This window comes from Tyto alba, unplaced genomic scaffold (assembly GCF_018691265.1).
Source record: "Tyto alba isolate M040663 unplaced genomic scaffold, T.alba_DEE_v4.0 Super-Scaffold_1000006, whole genome shotgun sequence".
Lineage (NCBI taxonomy): Eukaryota > Metazoa > Chordata > Aves > Strigiformes > Tytonidae > Tyto > Tyto alba.
In genome coordinates, this window is record NW_024881272.1 from 25,020,358 (window position 1) to 25,041,152 (window position 20,795).

Genomic DNA, 20,795 nt, shown 5'->3' on the forward strand with positions numbered 1-20,795 from the left:
CTGACTGTAATCTTTTCCAAACGGAAATAATAATACAATTTATTTCCAAAAGCTTGGCCTATATGAATAGGAGGGGAAAATTGCTGTAGTTTTTCATATTACACTTGAGCATTTTTCTTCCCTGCTGACTTTGTTCCTCTGACTGCAACACGTAAGAACTTAAAATTCCCAATTACTTCCTGTTTACAATTATCACACCCGTGAAATTCATGATAAGATGGGCGTGGAGGTGGGAAGAAAAACAGAACAGAGAGCATTCAAAAGCCATACAATACACAGATGCATATAATCAAGACATGACAGAATTTGGGGTACATGCCTTCATTGCTCATTGTCTCAGCCTACAAAGGGGTGATCGTTGCATGTTTTATTCCAGAGGCTATAAATCAAATATGATCAAACCAGTGATGATGTTAAGAGACACTGAGAGCAGATCAGAGACCTGAAAGACAACGGTACGCCAGCTCCTGTACCCTCAACTTAAAATTGTATCCAGATCCACCAACTTCCATACACCAGAGAATATCCTATGCCGAAACTGTTTTTACAGCTAAAAAACCAAATGGTTAGGAACAGAACACAAACTGGTTGAAGGAACTTAATGGAAGTTCAACTGAAGAACCAGCTGAGGCATCTCACTGAGGAATCTGAAACAGAACTGTTCTTTCCAACATGTCACCAATTGACACGGTAAAGGATATTTAGATATCTTTTACCATGTCATTTAACATGCAGGTGGAAGAAGTGATATTTACTGCTGAGTCAAACAATTTTAAATTCTCAGATGTTCTTTTATGTTATCAGATTCCATTGTGTGTTTGTCTAAACAAATATTAAAAACACTGATGTGAAAATGGAAGGAACATAAAAGCTTATTCAATTTAAAGAAGAGGCCCATTGCTCCATATGACTGAATTCTGCCTTTTTGTGGAAGGTTCTTCAGTTCACCATTTTGCTTTATTTTTCAAGTTTAATTTACTTATGAACAAGTGAACATTGGATAAGCAAAGAAAAATGTATATATGATCACTTACCCTGAGTACGGCCTCTGTAGTCCAATGTCCTCAGTTTCTGTGCTTCACTGACCTTCGGGTTCCTTCCTTCTCCAGTATGCTGTAAGGCCAGCCTTGAGGCAATAGTGCGTCTCAAAGCTGAGCACAAGAGGCCGCACTTTGTGCCAACTGTGCTCTTCACCCCCTCAGCTGCTCATTTTAACCTCTCTTTGTACTCTCACTACAAAAAAAAAAAAACCTAAGAAGGTAATTTATATCTAAAAAAAGCCACGACCACGTTCACCTCATTAAATTTCCTCTGGTCGTGGTAGTACAGAAGTCAGCCTTTACATTACAAAACGGTTTGTCAAGTCTGCATGACAACATTCAGAGCAACACCATGGTTAATACTGAACAGATACACTCAAGTCTGCTGGATAATTCATGATCTGCAGCAGATCAACCTGAACACTCTGGAAAAAGGACGATGTTACATAAAAATGTTTGCCCCAAATGCTAAGATCTAAACAAGAAGCATCTGCCCAAGTGCTCTTAAAATATAAACTTCATTTTTATCACATACATCTGCTAAAAAAAGGTATAGTAATTTAAAAAAATGAATGTTAGGATATACTCTGGTCTATGTGTAACTTGGTTAATGCTCCACAGAGCTAAGCACTACTTGATATAAAGCTCAAAAGCAGGCACAAATGTTTATCTCCCCGTTTTTCACCATTTACATGCTGAAACATAGATCACATGAACAAAAAAAATGCCAGGTCCAAAAATAATCTCTTCTATTCTATTTTTTGTAGACTGGATGCTGCTTTTAAAGGGACACAAATTATTCCACAAGAGCTTCTTGTTCTACAGTGGAGACTTCACTTCTTGGTCATAGTCCTCTTCCATCAAAAGAGGTGAGATGGGAACTGTAGTCACTATAAAAAACAAACAAAACCTCATCAATACAAGTGGCAATAAACATGACAAAGGATGACTAAGAAGAACAGAAGGAGGAACTGAGCAACTACAGTACAAGTGCCAAAAACTAGTCAATCTCTTATCAAAACAAAAACTGAATAATCTAATTAAGAACAAGGTCCCTGAAAAGGGCATTTTTGCTTTTAAATGATTACTTCCCAGATTTAGTTTACAAAAGGGCAATACAAACAAGCTGAATCAGAATAAAGGGAAGAGGGGAGAAACAGCATGCAGCTGATGAAAGGGATTCCACAATTCATAGCAATTTAAAAACCTGCTGCTCAAATAATGAGGAGACTCTAGGCCACAGGTAGGCTTGGCCATTCCCCATGCCTCATCTCGATGCGCCAACATCATTGTTCACTTGCTCCAATACAGCCAGACTCCACTCCCAAGGGACTCACGGTAACAATACATCCAGTATTCCATTAACTCCTCCACAGAAAATACCGGCAATAAAAAAACAATTGAGTTTTTCTGCTATGGTCTCTCTCCTTGAACCATCTTACCCAACCATAAGCAAACAGATAGGTTTACTGCTCTTGAAACATCTGAAAAATTTCATTACTGTTTTGATACCATCAGCTGTTTTTCAGGATCCCTTTAGGCAAGTCTTATTATGTCTTTACATTTGACTTTGTTCTCCTTGTTTGGATACAGTTCCATTAGTTGATCAGTTCTTGCTTTTGTTGCACTTATTATGCCATTCTTTACTATGTGAAGCATGTGGATTTTTTGTTTTTCTTTTTTTTAGGTTTAAGACAGTTTTGAAATAGGCTCAAAATAAACACATGTGGGATAGTAAAAGAATTACCATCTTTTTATTCTCTGGGTCATCTCCTTTAATAAACCCCCTAATTTTCATAGCATTTTTTTCTTTCTGGAACTAGATGTTATCATTGTGTAGAGCAGTTTGAAAAGAGGGAAATGTTTTTGCACCTAGACTGTGAGACATGATCCCATTTCTGGAGGTAGAACAGCAACAAGCAGCCTCACAACTCCTACAAACCAAGATGAGGCAAAACCAGAGTGAACATGGACATACACAATATTGACCTGGGGTCTTCCTGAGCACCCCACCCTGTATCACAAGCTATTAAGCATCACACACTGCAAACAACAAAAGTTCTAACCTATCAAGACCTGGTTTTATATTAAAGGGTAATTTTTCAGTGTGTATAGGGACATGCTGGAACATCTGCTCCAGCCAGTAGAGTCTTCTCACACTGAACTCCACACAGGTACAGAACTCCTTTAGATGCAACCTTCGGAGGCTGCTACCAAGCATTTGAGTAGGAAGTTGAAGATAGAACAGGGACAAAGGCAATGCAGCTGACTGTATTTAAACAAGATTCATTACCTTCTAAATAAATACACTTTTCCGAACAAACTGTATAGCAATTAAGCCATGTCAAACTATTGACAGAAGTAATATGATTTAAGAAGTTGATTTAATGAACCTGGAGAATGATTCACAGCAGTGTGAAAAATGGACCTAAACAGAACAAAGCCCACACAGAACTCTTTTCGGAATGTAAGGGTATCTAAATAAATGGACATCACAGAATTACAGTTCTGAAGTAGGAACTAGCTCTGAGCACACAACAACAAAATAAAAACCACCACATAAGTACAATACCCAGGTTCCACTTCATTGAAAATTTTCCCAGTACCTTTAGAAAAGGAAATGGAAAAGGAAAGCTCATCAACAGTTTGCAAAACCTGTGCTGCTGCAAGACATCTTTTTATATTTCAGCACAATCAAAACCAAGGTGAAACTCTTTGCAAAACTCCAACCAGGGCTCACAGGAAACTTTCTTGGACTTTTAAGCCAAAGTCTGTATTACAGTTTATTACCAGTCAGTGCTCCTATGTAAATATATTGTTTTGTTTCCAGACACATTTATACATTTTTGCCTCCCAAATGAGAAGGGACAGAGTTTGCTTGTGCTTTGTGTAAAAGTCAATTTGTGGCTATAAAAATGTCAGCCTCAATTCAATTGGATGTTTTCTTGTGCTACCAAAGTACCCAACCACATTCTATTCAGGTTTTCATGATACTCATGATTTTATATGTGATACATGTATTCATAAAGTCATCTCCCTTCCAAACTAAGCCAGACTATTTGTGGAAGCTTTCTGAACTTCTCTAATCATCCTTACTAGCTTTTACCATATCTTTTAAATGTAACATTGCCAAAACTGCATAAACTGTTCAAGGTCTGGGAGCACTACCAATTTATACAGTGGCAAAATAATGCATTTTTTAACCTTTCTTCCTAGTATCTAACATAGAGGTTTTTTTGTTGCCCTCCCCCCCCCCTTTTTTTTTTTTAAACTACTACATAGAATTGAAATGACCTTTGCCAACTACTCAAAAATTAATAGAGCAAAGAGATTCCTCAAAGTACAGGTGCGGTCTACTTTTCTCTGGTTATGCACATGAACACATGTGTGAAAAAAACACTCACACATTCCCTGAAGGCAAAGTTCTCAATTCTTCTCATACTGCATTTACAGTTCAGTTGAACTAGTCTCTGCTTCACTATGGAAAACAGCAAGGACAAAGATCATCCCCAGTAGCCACTCCCAATTCCAGGAAAAAAAGCAAACAAAAGTGCTCACCAATGCAAATTTAATTAATTCTCTCTCTTTTTAAATGAGTTCATTTTAATTATTTCTGGAAATACAAATCAGAAAAAGAGAAAATAATAATATCACTAAATTAACTATTTTATAAAGGTATACCTCCTTTCAGATCAATGAAATCTGCATTAATGAGCTTTGGTGGGAAAAAAAAAAAGTTGACAGAAAACTACTCCAAAATATTCTTTCACTGATCAAAACTTGTCTTTGGAAAGTAATACAAGTACATAAAAAATTAAACTCTGTATTCGCACTTGGGCTAACAGTTCTAATAAAGCTTTTTTTAAAAAAATTTCAATTAACAATTTTTACATGTTGCATTAAAAATGTTTTAGCTGCTATTTCATAGCAACCTCTTTTTTTTTAGTTTTGGTTGTTACAAAAGTACTTTTTTCCCTTGGTAAGTGTGTATGTTTCATATCTAAATATCCTTTACCATGTCATTTAACATGCAGGTAGAAGAAGTGATATTTACTGCTGAGTCAAGTTTAAATTCTCAGATGCTCTTTTATGTTACTAGATTCCATTGTGTGTTTGTCTAAACAAATATTAAAAAAATTGACGTGAAAATGGAAGGAACATAAAAGCTTATTCAATTTAAAGAAGAGGCCCAGGCCACAGTAAGGAAATGTACGTAGTTCAGGACAAAACCCCCATTCATAGTGTTCTTGCTGTGTTAGTTGAATGCAGTTGCCCAGTTGTTTTAATCCTTCTTTTAACTTTAATTTCTACTCTTAATATAGACTTGGAACAGACTTAATCTCTAAACCAGAGAGTTTCTAAAGCTTTGATCCTCAAGCTGAGCTTTCTAGATGTACCTGACAGTAGGAGCCAAGGAGGTATTCAACATGTAAAGACCTACACTGACCAGAACATAAGACTAAAGAGACAAGCTAAAGATAAAGCCATCAAGCTATGAAATTACTCACTGGAAATGCAGCAAATGGTTCAAAAATCCTGAGAAGGCACATAGATTAGCCTTATCAGCAGTGCATTTTTCCTATTACTTCCCCTTCCATCCCTTGCCTTGGCCTACAAAACAGCAAAAGCCCAATGGGAAGCAAAATCTGCCCTGAGTTAGAAGATCGCCGGCCACGCCGCACCGTTCTAGCATACCACCTCCCTGGGAACACCTGGAACCTGGGCTTCTACCCTTTGCTCACATTACATACCGCAGTGCACGTTTCTGAAATGAACACATTTTACTGGATGTTTTTCTGCTTCATTGTACCCTGCAAACCTCCTCAGGTCCCTTCAACCCTGCTGTCTACCTAGAATCTTACTAATTACAGCCGCTAATTCCCTTTCTCCTCTCCTGCAACAGCAAATCACAAAGACATGGAGCCTCTAGTGGAAAACCAGCATAAAAGTAAACTTTTACCCTTCATTATACGTTTATCAATTCAGCTAATAGCAGCTGTAAAAGGTCACAAGGACATCTGTCCATCCCTGCCACAATTTCAGTTCACTTCACTGCATTTCTATGTATTACTCTAAATAGAACATGTTTACTTAAAAAAAAGTAAAGATTTGTTTTTCTAACTGGCGAAGTCATTTGGGATTTCAGTAATATTCCTAAAGATCAGATGTCAGCTGGGTTGCAAAAGCATTCAGAAAAATTAGTGAACAATTTAATGGATGCATAAAGCAGAACAGAATTTACTTCCCTCATCAGTTCTCTTTTTGTGCAGCCTTTTTAAAGTTATTTAATCAAGCAGATAGGCCTAAGCATACACAACAGACCTTTCCACTTAGCTACTCTTCAGAGTAGACTGCAATTTAATAGGTGTATGTTAATTTATGGTAAAGAATGAATACCATGTGCATTCACTAAAATATGCTCTCTTTCTAACAACTTTTGATTCATCCAACACATTCATAGAAATAGGGAATCACAGCCTAGAGCCCAACCTTGGAGTCATCAAAAGCATGCTATCGATTTCCTTAAAGATATCAAAAAGGCACATGTGAAATTTCATTAACCTGTTTTCCAAAAAAGCAGAACATGGCTTGGTGTTACTATTATTAGAAATGTTTCAATGAATAAGATAATCATATTTTGGTGCAGAGCCCTTTTAAAATAATGTAATTATAAATTTTGCTTCAACCTCACACGCATTATTAGGCCTTACTATAAAAGATGCAAGTGCAGCATTACCGGTTCAATAGTTGTCATAACAACTGGTGAGCTACATCTTTTCAAGTTGAGATCGTTCATTTGTGTTCACCTACATAAAGTATCTACAAAACAAAACAAACTCACTTTCATTTTGCTTTCAGATTCCATTAATACAATTGTCTAGACACACCTTCAGTCTGTCTACATGACTGAAATATGGCTACCTATTGAGAGGACAAATGTAGATGTTCCAGAATGGCACGTACAACTGGTAGTGCTCACACACCTTCGGTATTACGCACCAGAGTAACTATAATACAGATCTGCCATCACTGCTTGTTTCTTTCCATCGTGTCACACAGCTAGAACCCCCCAAAATGGTTACTCAAATATAAAGGACAGTTCTATTAATTAAAAATACTGTGGAAAATATTGTTTAAATTGTACCTAGCTGCTGAAAAAAAAAATCTAACATCTAAAAATACAAAACATCGTATCAGATTTTCTAGAATTATGGAAACATGAGCCCACTAAAACACTAAATGATGGATTAAAATGTTGATTGTATACCAAACAAAAATATTCCCAGATACAGATATTAAAAGTTCTTGTGAAAACCAGCTATTACTGAAAGATTAACACCTTGTTTTTCAAGTTTAAAGCAAATGAATCTATCTTGCAGAATCATCAAAACTGTTTTGTGTTCTAGAAACAACACTGCAAATCTATATATTCCAAGATGAAAACATGCCAGAAGCTTGTCCATACAAAAGTTTTTTCCAGCATAACAGGCTGGGGGGGAGGGGGGGAAATCATATTAACTGTTGTGCATCTGACCACTTTTGCAAACCAGATGACTAACTTTAATGAACTGAAAATAGGTTAAGAAAGGTCCATACAGACACATCTATACCCCAGACCCCTTTTCTCTATTGACAGTCCTCCCACTGGCATCTCATACAGTACTGTTTCACAACCAACCTGCCCGTTTACCTACTCACTTCCCACTTCTCTAAGGTCACACTGAGACTTACCTCCTTCAAAATTTCTGGAACAAATATACGCACCCACACAACCACATACAGCCTAGTCTTGTGAATACATACTGACATCTAGAATGCAGTGAGTAAGGAGAGGATTTTTTTCTTTCTTAATAGCAATCTAAGATACAAGGGCACGCGAGAGTAACATAACTAAATCAAAGAGAAAAGTGACTTCTAGAACTGCGATGTAGGAAATATTCTCCATCAAATAAGAAAACACCATTGATAAAAACATCACCTTTAGCAATGCTATTGATTGATTGATGCCTGCCCTTCCAGTGCCAACTGATTGAAATTTCTGCCAGCAAGGCTACCACACATCACTACCGGGTCAGTATCAGGTGCACTGAGAAGACCACAGAACACAAAGCAAGGAAACTTGTCTTCAAGAAGCAAGCTGTATTTAACACAAACGCCCAAGGCACATTTTGGAAAAGGCGCTATCTGGGGAACCGGTACAGAAGCCTGTGTAAGATAAGGCTCTGAACTTCACTTCAGCAAGTGTGACACATTGCAACTGAACTGTTCCAGTGGGTTTTGATGAGTTTACTGTGAGTACCAAGATAGGACCGTTTTAAACATGTAAAATCTAAAAGGTTCAACTCCTTCTAAACACAGAATAGAGACAGCACAGACCTTCTAGATATTATGCCTACCAACAATTTTTCCTGGATGCTTTATACTCTACAGCCACTAGCAATATAGTCATCCCTTATGCCTCTCTCCTGTGCCACTTAAGATTCCACTTACCTCCAATGTCCCTTCAACAGTCATTAGTACTGTTTATGTTAGAGAACTGTGGTATTTACCTGAAATATTAAAGCCTGCTCACTGCTCTGCCCTACTGCAGGGAGTAAGGTTCCAAGGATTGTATACACCTCAAACAAGTGTATCTATTGACACTACTGATACAAACCAAAGAAACATATTTTAAATAGTATTAGGCTTTAAATATGAACAATGCTCTGAACTTTCAAACAGCTTTAGCATTTTATTAAATAAGGTATTTTAAATCTGGAGAAGTGTCAAGAAGGTATTCTGCTAATTTTAATCAAATCCAAAGGTCTTTTTAGCTCTTGAAGAGAACAAAATCAAACATCTGTTTTGTAGTGCACTTTGATCCACAGACTTTTTGAAACTATCTGAGGTCAAGACAAGGCTCTGTTCTACCCTGAACCTTACAAAGCACAACACCTTGTCAGGGCTGCCTTTAAAGGTACCACCATCCTCCCCAAAACCTCATGACAGAATGAGTGAAATAGCAATTAAGAGCCTATCTGTATGGTCTACCCAAAGCCTTAATGAACAGTCGCTTCTACTGCTCAGTAGCATACACCAGGATAATGTTCCTCATCATAAGGAAAGAATTGCAAATATGTAATTACTGACTTATCCCTGCTTCATACTACGTAACTCCTACCTACCTGTCTTCCAGAGATGTAGACAGAGCCTAGGCAGAAGTGAAGTAAGCAGTCTCCAGTACCTTAAAAAAAAAAAAAAAAAAAAAGATGGGTGTTTCCCACTAAGAGTATTTTATAACCCAGTATTTTACCAGGGTTACTATTACTACTATAGCACATTTACATTTAAATATATTCCATTTGGAGCTGAGAAAAACATATTTCCTTTGGAGAAGAGCATCAAATGCAACCACACTATTTATCAAATATTTGTGTCAAGGCAAGAGAGAGACTATAAATCAAGTACAGGGAAGTACAGATCTGCATTCCAGATGAAGGATAAGAGAGTAGAAGGCATGTCACTTGCAAAGAGGAAAGGGAGTTGAGAGTCAACAAAATAAACAGAGAAGGACATTCAGAAATAAAAGACCATTCTCCTAAACAGCATTATAGTAATGCTTCTCCTCGATACAATTCTCCCAGCCCTATAAGACCCGTACTTTAAACCGGGAAGGGCAGTACATTACAGTTAAAGGTATTGCCCACCCAAGACAATAGGCCAAGACTGGGGGACTAATCAGACCTCCTCTGTGCCTCCCTCCACTTGGATTATCTCCAAACCACCTTACTTCCAGACCATGAAAATATGAAGAAATTCCATACTTATTTGTCTGTGACTAGGACACAACAAAGACACATTCACTCAGCACTTTTCAGCATGTGTATAACACCTGCATTATTGTTTGTAAAGTTTACATTGTTTGCTATGTTTTTCGTTCCACTAGCTTAAAATTTTCAGCACTTCCTCTAATTAAGAACGTATTACCAAGCATAGAATCACAGAATGGTTTGGATTGGAAGGGACCTTAAACACCATCTAGTTCCAGCCCCCCTGCCATGGGCAGGGACACCTTACACTAGACCAGGTTGCTTGAACTTCCAGGGAGGTGCAACCACAACTTCTCTGGGCAACCAGTTGCAGTGTTCATCATCATCAGAATGAACATCAGTGTTGATGTACGTTCAACATCAATGCAGAAAAGTCACTGAAGACAATTTAGCTTAAAACGAGTCCTATACATATAAAATAAATGGTACAAATAATAAGTATTCTATTTGTTTGATCTAGGCTTCGGGACAAAAAAAAAGAAAAAAAAAAAAAGAGGAACAAGTGATCCCTAAATCTGATGTTCTGATGCAGTTGGCAGATAGATCCACTTTGGTTGTTCACAGTGTTTTGCTGGAGCTCTCTCTAAGATCTAGTCTGGAAAACACTTAAGAGATAAAGTAAAACAAGGAGTTATAGACAAGGTGTTGTCCAACTGGTTTGAGCTTCATCTTTAGATCTTGCAGAGAATTATTATACTGTTACTCTGCAGGTACACTGTGCAGGGCAACAGTTAAACAACGTCATTCTCCTATCCTAGTATCCTACAATTAACTAGGAAATACTAGGTAAATGTTGGGGGTGGGGAATAATCTTCAGAGGTTGCACAGTTCATCCCCTTCTCCTGTGATTTAAAAGATGTTAGCTCTACCCTCTCCCATCAGATGTCTTTGAAAATAAACTAAGCAATGTCCCCCTCCACCAATTTATACATCTTCAGGATACAGAGATCCAGGTGTCCAAAAACTAATCCTAAAATATCTAAAAAAGTTTCAGAGAAATGAGTTTGTTATCAGCAGACTGGAATTCATTATGCAGCTATTCATACCTCCACTAGAGTATTTTTTGGGGAGCTGTAAAACAAAAGAGATTAGCATATCGGCATTCTCCAGTATATCTCTACAATCTGTTTTGGTTATTCTTATGGCTTGAAAGCCTGTCCCCATATCTAATGCCTAACCCAAATATATTCTGCTGCAATTTCAACCTGTAACTACTTGTTTTATTCATGATGGATACGGCAAGCTGACTAACCTCTCTTTGCAGATACCTTTTAAGACATCTTTTTTCCAGACCAATACTTCAGTATTCCCTGACTGACTGAAAGGCAATCTTAGCAGGTGGCTGCTTTTTTGTGTGGTGTGGGTTTAGGTTTGGGTCTTTTCTGTTTGTGTTTTTTTTTTTTGCTTTGTTTTGGGTTTTTTTGTTTGTTTTTTTTGAGGGGGGGTGGGGGGTGGGGGGCAGAGTGTGTGTGGGGAAGTTCCACAGACCACCCTGTATCCCAGCACTGTCAAGGATGTAACAACATATTCTGGGATCAAATATAGTCATGTTTTCAAAAAACAAACACTCCCTTCCCCCAACACTCCATTTTTACTGTTGAAGCTACAAGCTTTTAAGTTCAAAGCACTGATGATGAAAACTGATGTGACCCACCTACTAAGCACGACAGCTTGCAGGCAGTGACAGGATGTCAGAGCAAGCTCCTAGTTATACCTGCAGGTAACTTTTTTAAGCTGCTTTATAGATCACCTGCTGGTGTCTGATGAAACACAAGTTGCACAAACAATTCTAGAGCCAAACAATCCAGTTTTTTTTTTTTTCCCCAACCCTCACTCAGAGGTTCTCCTTTTTACAGACTTTGTTACCTTCTTTACAGATCTTGTTACCCACCCATAACTTTCCCAAAGTATGATAGTATCACAAACTGAACAAGCTACTTTTAGCTGAAGACCTACCACTCCTCAGTAGAATGGAAAAACCGCTTCATTACTATATTTACAATGCTTTTTTCACATGTTCCAGTATGACAAGTGAATTTTCATGACAGTGATGCTGCTGACTCATGATAATTTAGGAACGACTACAACCCTGAGATACTATCCCACAGAACTGCTGTCTAGCCAGATGTTGTCAGCGTAAGGTAATATTCCTAAACACAGTAATTTGAACCCATCTACACCAAAATGGCCGAAATCAGTGCTCTTGATTTCAGACCATTTTTTCAATTTGTCAAGATCATATCATCTGTGTGTTTAGTAAGAATGTTATTTCAACGCAGAGAAATGAAAGCACCAAACAGCATGTGATCCAGGACTGACTCCCTGATGTGAATACTCTTCTCTTGAACATACATACCCAAGTCCTGCCTTTTTCTAGATGCTGCAAAGGGAAGCACTCCTCAATTCTTTTCAGTATTCTGGAACTTTTCCCACCCCCACTGGCTCTCAGTTCCTTAAATACTGTAGGATAAGTTCCATAAGGCCCAGCCAACCCAAGGACATTCAAGTTGTCATGAACCTGTTTCTCTACTTTAACTAGAGTTCAAAGTAGAGGAAGGACGATTTTCCCAAACTAACAGTCAGGATCATAACACATGCAACAGTTTCAGGGTGAGAGTTCCCTTGCTGAGTTTTTTAAGATTGGCAGCAAAGATCTTTTCAGACCACCTCACATGAATCCTGATTAATCCCTTGATGAGCAATGCATTGGAACACAGTGGCAAAACACTCCTTTCTGCTGAAAGGCTGGAGACCTGTTGCAATCTTTACCATACAAATTCACCAGAAACTTTGTGAGTACCAACAATTATTGTGCTGGGAATAGTACCGCATACCTCCATGGCAGACTCAGTCCTTTATTTACAAATTAACTGCTCATCACAAACTGAAGATGACAAAATTCCAAGAAAGCGACCACCATTGCCACATGCTCTGTATGTTTCAACTACACTATGAGGGTCATGCAGATATCCGGGAAAGCAGGCCCTGACACACTAAACCTCTATACCCACTGCTAGTCATTTTTGGCCATACCACTATCTACCCCCTACACTTATTATCTACCTGAACTTAGAGTAGATGCTGAAAAAATGGTTAGAAGGGAAATTAATTTAAAATTCTTCATTTACTCCTATACTGAAAAAAGGGGGATTCCTAAAACCAGGGACATGTACTTAGACAACATTATATACACACACACTCCCCCTTTGCTTATTAAGAGCCACCAACATCACACCATGAAGTTACGATGCTCCTTCCAGGGTAGAGGATAAGACTATGAAAACACTGAATTGGAAGTGATCACAAGACTCAAGGAGGAAAAAAAAAAAAAAAAGAAAAAAGACATTGACATTTTTGCTAGAGTGATAGTGAATCTCAGAACTTCAGTAGCTCCTGGTGAACCTCTAGTATATAACAGCCCCTGAGGCACAAGGTCATACACTGCAAAATATTTTTAAGCCAGACCTTGGAAGTGCAACTATTTCCGATTAGTCATTTTATGGAATTGCATACACTAACACTTTGCAGTCTTTTTGCTTACAGAAAGGTCTAAGGAACATAATGTGTTAAAATTCTTCTGACACTTTTGAAGGCCAGCTAGAGAAGGCAGGAACTGGTATAGTTAAGCACACTTTAATCAAGAAATTCCAGTTTGGAGTGATACAGCCTGATCGCTAATATGTATGATTAATTTAACCAATATGCTTCCCTTCCCACTTATTGCCATGCTAATGGCCTCGTCTAACCTAGAATTTTTAGCTCTGTACAGTGTTTGCACATATACATATGGGGTAGTGGGTACTTAACCACTATCAATCTCTATCTAAATTGACTCCCAAAAATGTAAATTTGTCTTCTGACCATACAGTAACTCATTAAAGTTTGGCACATTTTCACAGGGACATATTAACTTACAGAACACAAGTTAAACAACATCCTGGCATTCATGAAGTATACTAAGCAGGACCAGGTTTCTGCCAACTTCACTGCTTTTCATCAAATCTGACAAGTAAAGAGAACATGCACTTTAATTACTCTTACTGAAACAAAAGCCACATACGATTTAGTTGGTATCCTGGTCACTACGTAAGTGACAGTAAAATGTCTACTTACATTGCTGTGTTAGCAGAACAAAATCCAAACCACTCCTGCCTCTACAAATAAATTAACACAAAACTTAAAAATCCCAAACTTCCTGGTATACACACTATGTCTATATCATCAACTGCAAAATTCAGTAACTATTACCTTTCCCTGTATAAATTATTGCAACAGTCATCCCATGGTTGTGTTTTTACAAAGCTGTAAGAAAAAGCTGTACTCATGCAAGAGCAGCCAGCACTTTACTGGAGAGGTGCTTTATGTTTTAGCTCTACTGAACATAGTCAGCTCTTTTCCAATCTGCTCGTACAGACGACAAAGCACGCCCTGAAGTACACTTCGCAACTAAATCAATTCAGCAGCTACATAACTAACTTCAAACATTATCTAACACTGAAATTAAAAAAAAAAAAAAACAACAACAAAAAAAAACCCAACAAACAATTTTAACTCTTAAGCCAATAGTTTCTGTTCACTTATTAAAGACAAGAACTAGATTATCTGACACCCCACACTCCTGAGGAAATTCACAGATCCAACCACAGCATTTTTCTGTATTAAAAATAAGTATCCCACAGCTCTTGAAATATTTTTTTACATTTAATGAAAGTGCCAGTGAAGATTATTTTTCTGTAGTAATTTCATTTCCTAATTTAAAACAGGAATTTCAAGACACAGTAACACCACATACAAGGCAGTCCTATCTGTGAGACAAGTTGGCCGTACCCTGCAAAATGTTCTCAAAGTAAAGTATTTTCCCTAACAATTCAGAAAGTGTGCACTTCCACTTGATTTGTTATATATCACATCTGCATTCTGCTCCTCTTATTTTTGAGACATCTGCAGAAGAAATGGGGCTTTTTTTTTTTTTTAAATGCCATCTGTTTGCTGCATATTTTTGCTTTAAGTCCTAGTATGATAACTGCAATGGAAACTTCTGTGTCAGATAGACTACAAACTAGATGAATAAAAAAATGCAGAGGCTGCACTTCCCTACAAATAGCAGTAAAAAAAAAAAAAAAAAGGGAAGTATCACCTGAAGGTTTTCTACTCTAAATATAAAATTTCAAGCAGTTGTTCTTACTGCACTTTTCTCTAGAAATGATCAGAAGGAATGTGAGTTGAAAAACTGCTCTTCTTAAACCTGGTGATTTTATTTCTTCCTACTACTGCTCTACACCTGTTTTCTTCCTGAGTCAGAGACTGGAAGTTTGAAACACTGGACTCCAAATGGATGAGCACAGTGAACCTTTTGCTGAAATACCAGCCATATTAATTCATGAAGGTAACATTTGCATAAGCTTTTTTGATAACCACCTAACATTCTTACAGAAGCAATGTCAACTCTACAGTAAACTCAGCTTTAATGGCCATCCAACTATCTCAGCTGTTTTTTTTCACCTCCATACCCTCCCTTTGCTGTTTCCATACTTCACTCAGTCACTTGCAATGTTCCACAGTATTATCAACATTACTAACGCTTGTGTCACTCAGACCTCGGAGGCGGGGAAAGGAAGGCTAATTTATCTAGTCATGCTAATAAAAAAATATTTTTAAGCAATGATCTTAAACGATTCTACCATTACTTACAAGAACTTAAATAGCAACTGTTCCCCTAAAGCTGTTTAAAAACTCGTAACTTGTGCAGACACCCACTAACTGCTCTAAAATCGTTCCAAACAGGCTCATTACTGAACTAAATTCAATTCGCAGCCTTAAACGCAGCTTTGAAACGCTAGGTGTAAACACAGCTGTTCCGATCAAGTCCAACTACAGCCGTTAAATCATGCAAGACCTTAGGCCAACAGGGCATAAAACACACCGGACACGCAATAATAACTTTCGCGACAAGAAAGAGGGGGGGGAAAAAAAAAAACAAAACCAACACACAGACAAAAAAAAACAAACAAACAAACAAAAAATCCCCCAAAACCACCTCACGCTCACACCGGGCGCTGTTTGCCTGTGAACAGGTAAGGAGCGGCACCTGAGGAGCTCTGGCAGGCTCGGGCGGCCCCGGCCGCGGCTCCCGCGGCACACGTGTCACTGCCCGGCGCCGACCGCCCCCTCCCGCCGGGGGCTGCCGGGAAGAGCGGCCGTCAACCCCGCAGAGCCGGAGGGGAACGGCCCGAGCCAGCGCGGCGCACCCGGTTTCGTTTCCAGGTCGGGATCAACACCAGGCGGCCCCGAGGCCGCCCCTGCCGCGGGCGCTGCGCCCGCCCCGGCCCCCCCCCCCCCCCCCCCCCCCCCCGGGGGTTCATCTCGGCGGAACGCCGCGTCCCGGCCCGTCCTTTTCCCTTTTCCCTTCCCCCGCCCCCCCCCCCCCCCCCCCCCCCCCGCACCCGACCGGTCAGCTTGATGACAGGACAAGGCTGAACTGCGGGCAAGAACCAGAACGGCGGCGTCCAGGCAGTGCCGAGCGCTGCGAACTTTCCGGCGAAGCAGGAAACAATAAAACGCGGAGCTTCGGCCCCAGCCGCCCTCCCCCAGCCCGGCCCGGCCCCACAGGGAGCCCCTCGCTGCCGCCGTCGGGGACGGGCTCCTCGAAGGCCTGCCGCGGGGCGGGGGGGGGGGGGAATGCCCGGCAGGCCCGAAGGAGCTCCCCGGCGGCCGCACCGCCCCCCCCGCCGCCGCCGCCAGCGGAGTCCCGGCCTGGCGGGAGGCCGATCCCGGGCCGCTCCGAGGCCGCGGAGCCAGTTGCCGGGGAGGTAAGGGCGGCGGGCCGGGTCCCGGGGAGGCGGACGACGGGGCGGCGCGGGGGGGGCGCGGCGGGGCGCGGGGAGGAGGGGTGGGGGAGCCGCACTCACCAGCCAGGCCCCTCTCGCTGTCTCCTGCGGCCCCAGAACCATAACAAAGCTCTGCCCAAAATGGCTGCCCGGCCCTGCCCGGCCGGGGGCCGGAGGGGGCGGGGCCTCAGAGGGCGCGGGGCGGGGCGAACGAGGCGGAAGGGACACGCCCCCTTCCCCGGCGGCCACGCGGGGCGCTCCCCACCCCCGCCCCGCCAATCAGAGCCGGTAAGAAGGACGCACCGGTTACCGCCGCCCGTCGGGGCGTCACCGGAGACTACGCGCCCCAGAAGGCGGTGTGCGCTCCCGCCGCGCCGATCGTCCAGGCGCCGTGCCGCGGGGCAGGCTGGGACATGTAGTCAGCTTCCCCCCCCCACCGCCAGGGGAGATAAGCTTGCCCGGTCTCAAGCATGCCAGGGACCAGGACCGCCTGCTCCGGTGGGTGCCACGCATACCCGGGAGTTTCTCCGGCGCGGCGGAACGACGCGGGCCGCGCCTGTTCCCGCCCGGATTCGCACCGCGGTCCCCGCCGGAGCGCTTCCCGGGACACCGGAAGCCGCCTCAGCGAGCCTCGGGGTCGTGCAAGCCGGTGGGTACCGTCATGGCCGGGGCCTAGCGGGGGGCACGGCCCGGCCCGGCCCAGGCCATTCGGGGGGTCCCGCGTCCCTCCGAACACACCGGTTCTCCTCTCCCTTCCTCTCCGGGTTGGGCCTTCGGGTGCGCGGAGCCGCCCCCTCCCTTCCCCGGAGCAGCAGGACTGTGAACAGTCCAAGCCCAGCGCCGAGCTGCTTGCCTTTCCCTTTAGTTTTGTCCCCTCTGCAGACCCTTGCAGCTTGGGGCGTGATGAAGTTTTCACGCTAACGGTGAAGGATCGGTTTTTCTACATGCGAGGAACTGTTCGTTTGTAGCCTACGTGCAGCCGTTTATCGCATGAAAAGTAGATGATCCATAAACGGGAAGCCATCACCTGCTTCCTTAGTTTTTTAGCTACAAATTGTCTTTGTAACAGTTATTACAACTTTAGAACTTAAGTTCATATAGAACTACCTGAAACAAAATATCCTGTAGTGGGTAAATAAGGATTGAGTACCTACAATATTTACCTTTAAACATACCTCTGTAAGAGTCTCACATCTGATAAGTCTAGACTGTGACTTTGGACATAAGATGAACTCGGCTATTCATCAGTTTCAGACTTCATGAATATCTCTGTTTTTAGGGCTTTGATAAAGCAAGTATGTTTGCTCTCATACAACGATGCTGTTTCCCCACACCTTTCAAAGTAAGTTTCTGAACTCTTTCTTGCTGACTTTTTCTTTAAAAGAGAAGGTATGATTGGAACATTGGAAAAAAAATTGGAATAGCCATGTTTATCACTCAGTTTTTGTGAGAATTCCTAGTCTCTACAGTAGCTTTTAGCCAAAGCTAATACTTTTATCGTCAAATTTTACTGTCTAAAGGTCTTTTTCTTCCCCCTCTTTAGTAATGAGGGGATAGTAGCTAGTTTCTGAGGTGACCTTCTCCTACTTCTGTAATCATTTTGTACTGTGAAAAGGACTGATATATCTTAACTTAATAATGCCTAAATAATGCATGTGTGGGTGGAAGGATAGGTGGATATACAAACCTTCTGTAGTGAGTAAGGTTTGCTTACTCACTATGAAGAGCCTAGTTGCTCTTCATCAGCTACTTTGTGAAAGCAGTATCAGTTAGCTTAATTAGTTAAGAACATCTGAAAACGGAGAGAAAGGGCAGCTGTGATGTGACCTGACAATATTATACTTGGTATAATATTTCATAGCTAGCTTAGGTAATGGTAGATCCATAAGACTATGTTATAAGGTGTTCAGAACAAGTTTTACACTTGCAGCTCCAGAAGTTCGCTGGTCCCAGACTACTACTGCATGGAAAGAATAAAACAACTTGGTCTTTTCTCAACCTTCGGCTGCAGAGAGATGTGTATCTTCTCTCAAGATCTTCAAGCCTCAATCCAGCATCAGTATATGCATCCAAGCTCCAGGCTTTTCATACCTCTCTCCCCTTCTTCAAGAAGAAAACCCCCAAAGAATATGAGACCAGAGGCCCGGGCGTCTTGCAGCGAAGCATGACATCACTAAAAGATTCTCCCAAGCCAGCCCTTTACTTAAGCCTCACAGGGCTAATTCCATTTGTTTCTGTGCCACTGTTAATGGCCATCCAAGGGACCTACTACCCAGAGCTGGCATTTGCTCAGGTTACATATGGTGCCGCAACAGTCTCTTTCCTAGGAGGAATGAGGTGGGGGTTTGCTCTCCCAGAAAACAGCCCAGCTAAGCCAGACTGGCTGAACCTGGCTAACAGTACAGTTCCTCCTCTACTTGCCTGGCAAGCCTTAATTTTTAAAGATATAACTCTTGGTGCAATAATGCTAGTAATGGCCTTAGGGATAGCACTGCATTATGACATTTCCCTTCTTCCTACTTATCCTAGGTGGTTTAAAGTACTGAGGGTAGTGGGAACTGTGCTGATGGCATTATCGCTATTAGCTACTGCAGCGTTGAAGGCTATTATAGAGGAGTGACAGCAGAAATAAATGGCAGAACACAGAATAACAAATCAACAGGAAAAAACTCTTTATCTGCCAATAAGGTATTTGTATTGTGTTCCAGGGGAAATAAAGACTTACTTGTGCTTAGAAGTCATAAGATGATAGTGATCAAGATGATTATTCTGAAAGCAAACTACTTAGCTAGTTTAGGAGGGAAGGATTGTAAATAGCAATGACTTCCAAGGCAGGTACAAGTTTGTCCTTCTCTGTAGAACGAAGCATCACTCTTGAACGAGATGTTGCTGTCATATGAATATAACATGGAATTCAAATGACATGGGTATGAATTGTTCTGTGCTGAATTATTAAAGTATCTGGTTTTAACTATAATGCGTCAATGTTATGTGGTGGGGAGAACAACTGTGCAGTCATAAACAGTAAAAAGGTGAAAGCAGTTCTTCTAGTTTAGTGTTTGAAGTATCAGCAGAGAATTACACAAAAGTACATATATGTTTGATTCCTATGTTGTGGAACAAAACACTGTCTTACTTCAACTGAGGTGGTACTGAAAATGATACATGATTAAGTGCTAGTCAGTTAAGAATGGATAGGCAAGGTTTGTTTGCAGTGGCAAGCCAGGGTCAGCACTCACCTAAAATATGTCATCCAGCGGCTGTAATGCAGTGGGGAAAGCTTTGGATCTTGGACAAGACACCACAAGAGACAGAAGGTTAGCTTCCTACTCAGGCTTACTGAAATAAAAAAGGATAGGTTTTGTTTGGACTTAGGGCAGCCTAAGCCAAGGAAGCTGCACATGACGTAGTACTCTAGGAGTATGACAGATCTTTATGTCTATCAACTGAATGTGACACATGGACTTGATTTCTGGTGCTAAGGGATCAGATAATGAGCCTGAAAGTAGTTTGTGTCTTCTCACTCCTTAAAATTCATTTTATTTGAGCACCCAGGCAGGGCAGGTATAAATGGGTTTGAAGCCTGCAAACCCTTTGTGACGGACAAATTACTGAAAACACGGCTGAAGCACGTGCTCTTTGTACTTAAGTTGTCCTAACACATCATTCAGGGGAAGAAGATACAACCTAAGTCACAGATTTTCTTTTCTAGCCTCAGCTACCTCAAGAAACCTATGAAAGTGTATGTGGGTATATTTACTACAGGCTTTTAAGTATTCTTTAAGTACAGTATAAGATGCAAGGAGGAGGCTGAGAAGTGACATCCTCACAGTGTTGTTCTATAGAGAATGAAGCACATACTGTCACTTAAGATTTGTTGTATGTTAATTCTGCAAAGAATATATGTTTAAGAAACCTCTCCATCGTGATGATAGAGCCATCTTCTTATGCGGTATTGCTGAAATAGCAACTATGTACACAAGCCTCAGACTTTTGTAGCCTGTTAGTCTTTACATGTTAACAGCATCATACCTCTGAAGCAGCGATATATTTCAGTGGTCTCTGACTATAAAGGAAGTAAAATTGAGTTCATGAATTAAACCAGTTCTTTTATTCTT

General features: G+C 41.1%; 2 protein-coding genes across 6 annotated transcripts in view; one reads left to right on the top strand and one right to left on the bottom strand.

The window, feature by feature from the left end:
* GPBP1L1 (GC-rich promoter binding protein 1 like 1) overlaps positions 1–16,865 on the bottom strand; it is a 34,624-nt gene extending 17,759 nt beyond the window's left edge. The window contains exons 1-3 of one of the 3 annotated variants that reach the window (XM_033000438.2): positions 16,759–16,865; positions 9,206–9,264; positions 1,035–1,930 (exon numbers count right to left, since the gene is read on the bottom strand). The gene's annotated coding sequence lies outside the window, so the exon portion shown is untranslated. Of the gene's footprint in view, positions 1–1,034; positions 1,931–9,205; positions 9,265–13,765; positions 13,809–16,758 lie in introns of those variants that run through there. The other 2 variants (XM_042804096.1, XM_033000440.2) reach the window with 2 other exon arrangements.
* Positions 16,317–20,778, top strand: TMEM69 (transmembrane protein 69). 3 transcript variants are annotated; one of them, XM_042804103.1, is made up of 4 exons: positions 16,318–16,659; positions 17,121–17,326; positions 17,957–18,019; positions 18,608–20,778. In XM_042804103.1, the coding sequence occupies exons 3-4, from the start codon at positions 17,975–17,977 to the stop codon at positions 19,295–19,297; spliced, it is 735 nt and encodes a 244-aa protein (XP_042660037.1). In that variant the 5' UTR covers positions 16,318–16,659; positions 17,121–17,326; positions 17,957–17,974; the 3' UTR covers positions 19,298–20,778. The 3 variants fall into 3 exon arrangements, with proteins under 3 accessions (XP_042660043.1, XP_042660037.1, XP_042660032.1); XM_042804109.1 differs by lacking the exon at positions 17,121–17,326 and having other exon boundaries at positions 16,317–16,659; XM_042804098.1 differs by lacking the exon at positions 16,318–16,659 and having other exon boundaries at positions 16,957–17,326.
* Positions 20,779–20,795: the final 17 nt, after the last annotated feature.

Excerpts from the sequence above, each read along its gene's own strand:
- TMEM69 (XM_042804109.1), top strand. The coding sequence starts at position 17,975 with ATGTTTGCTCTCATACAACGATGCTGTTTCCCCACACCTTTCAAA. Across the intron at positions 18,020-18,607 it reads GTTTCCCCACACCTTTCAAA|CTCCAGAAGTTCGCTGGTCC; the intron begins GTAAGTTTCTGA and ends TTACACTTGCAG.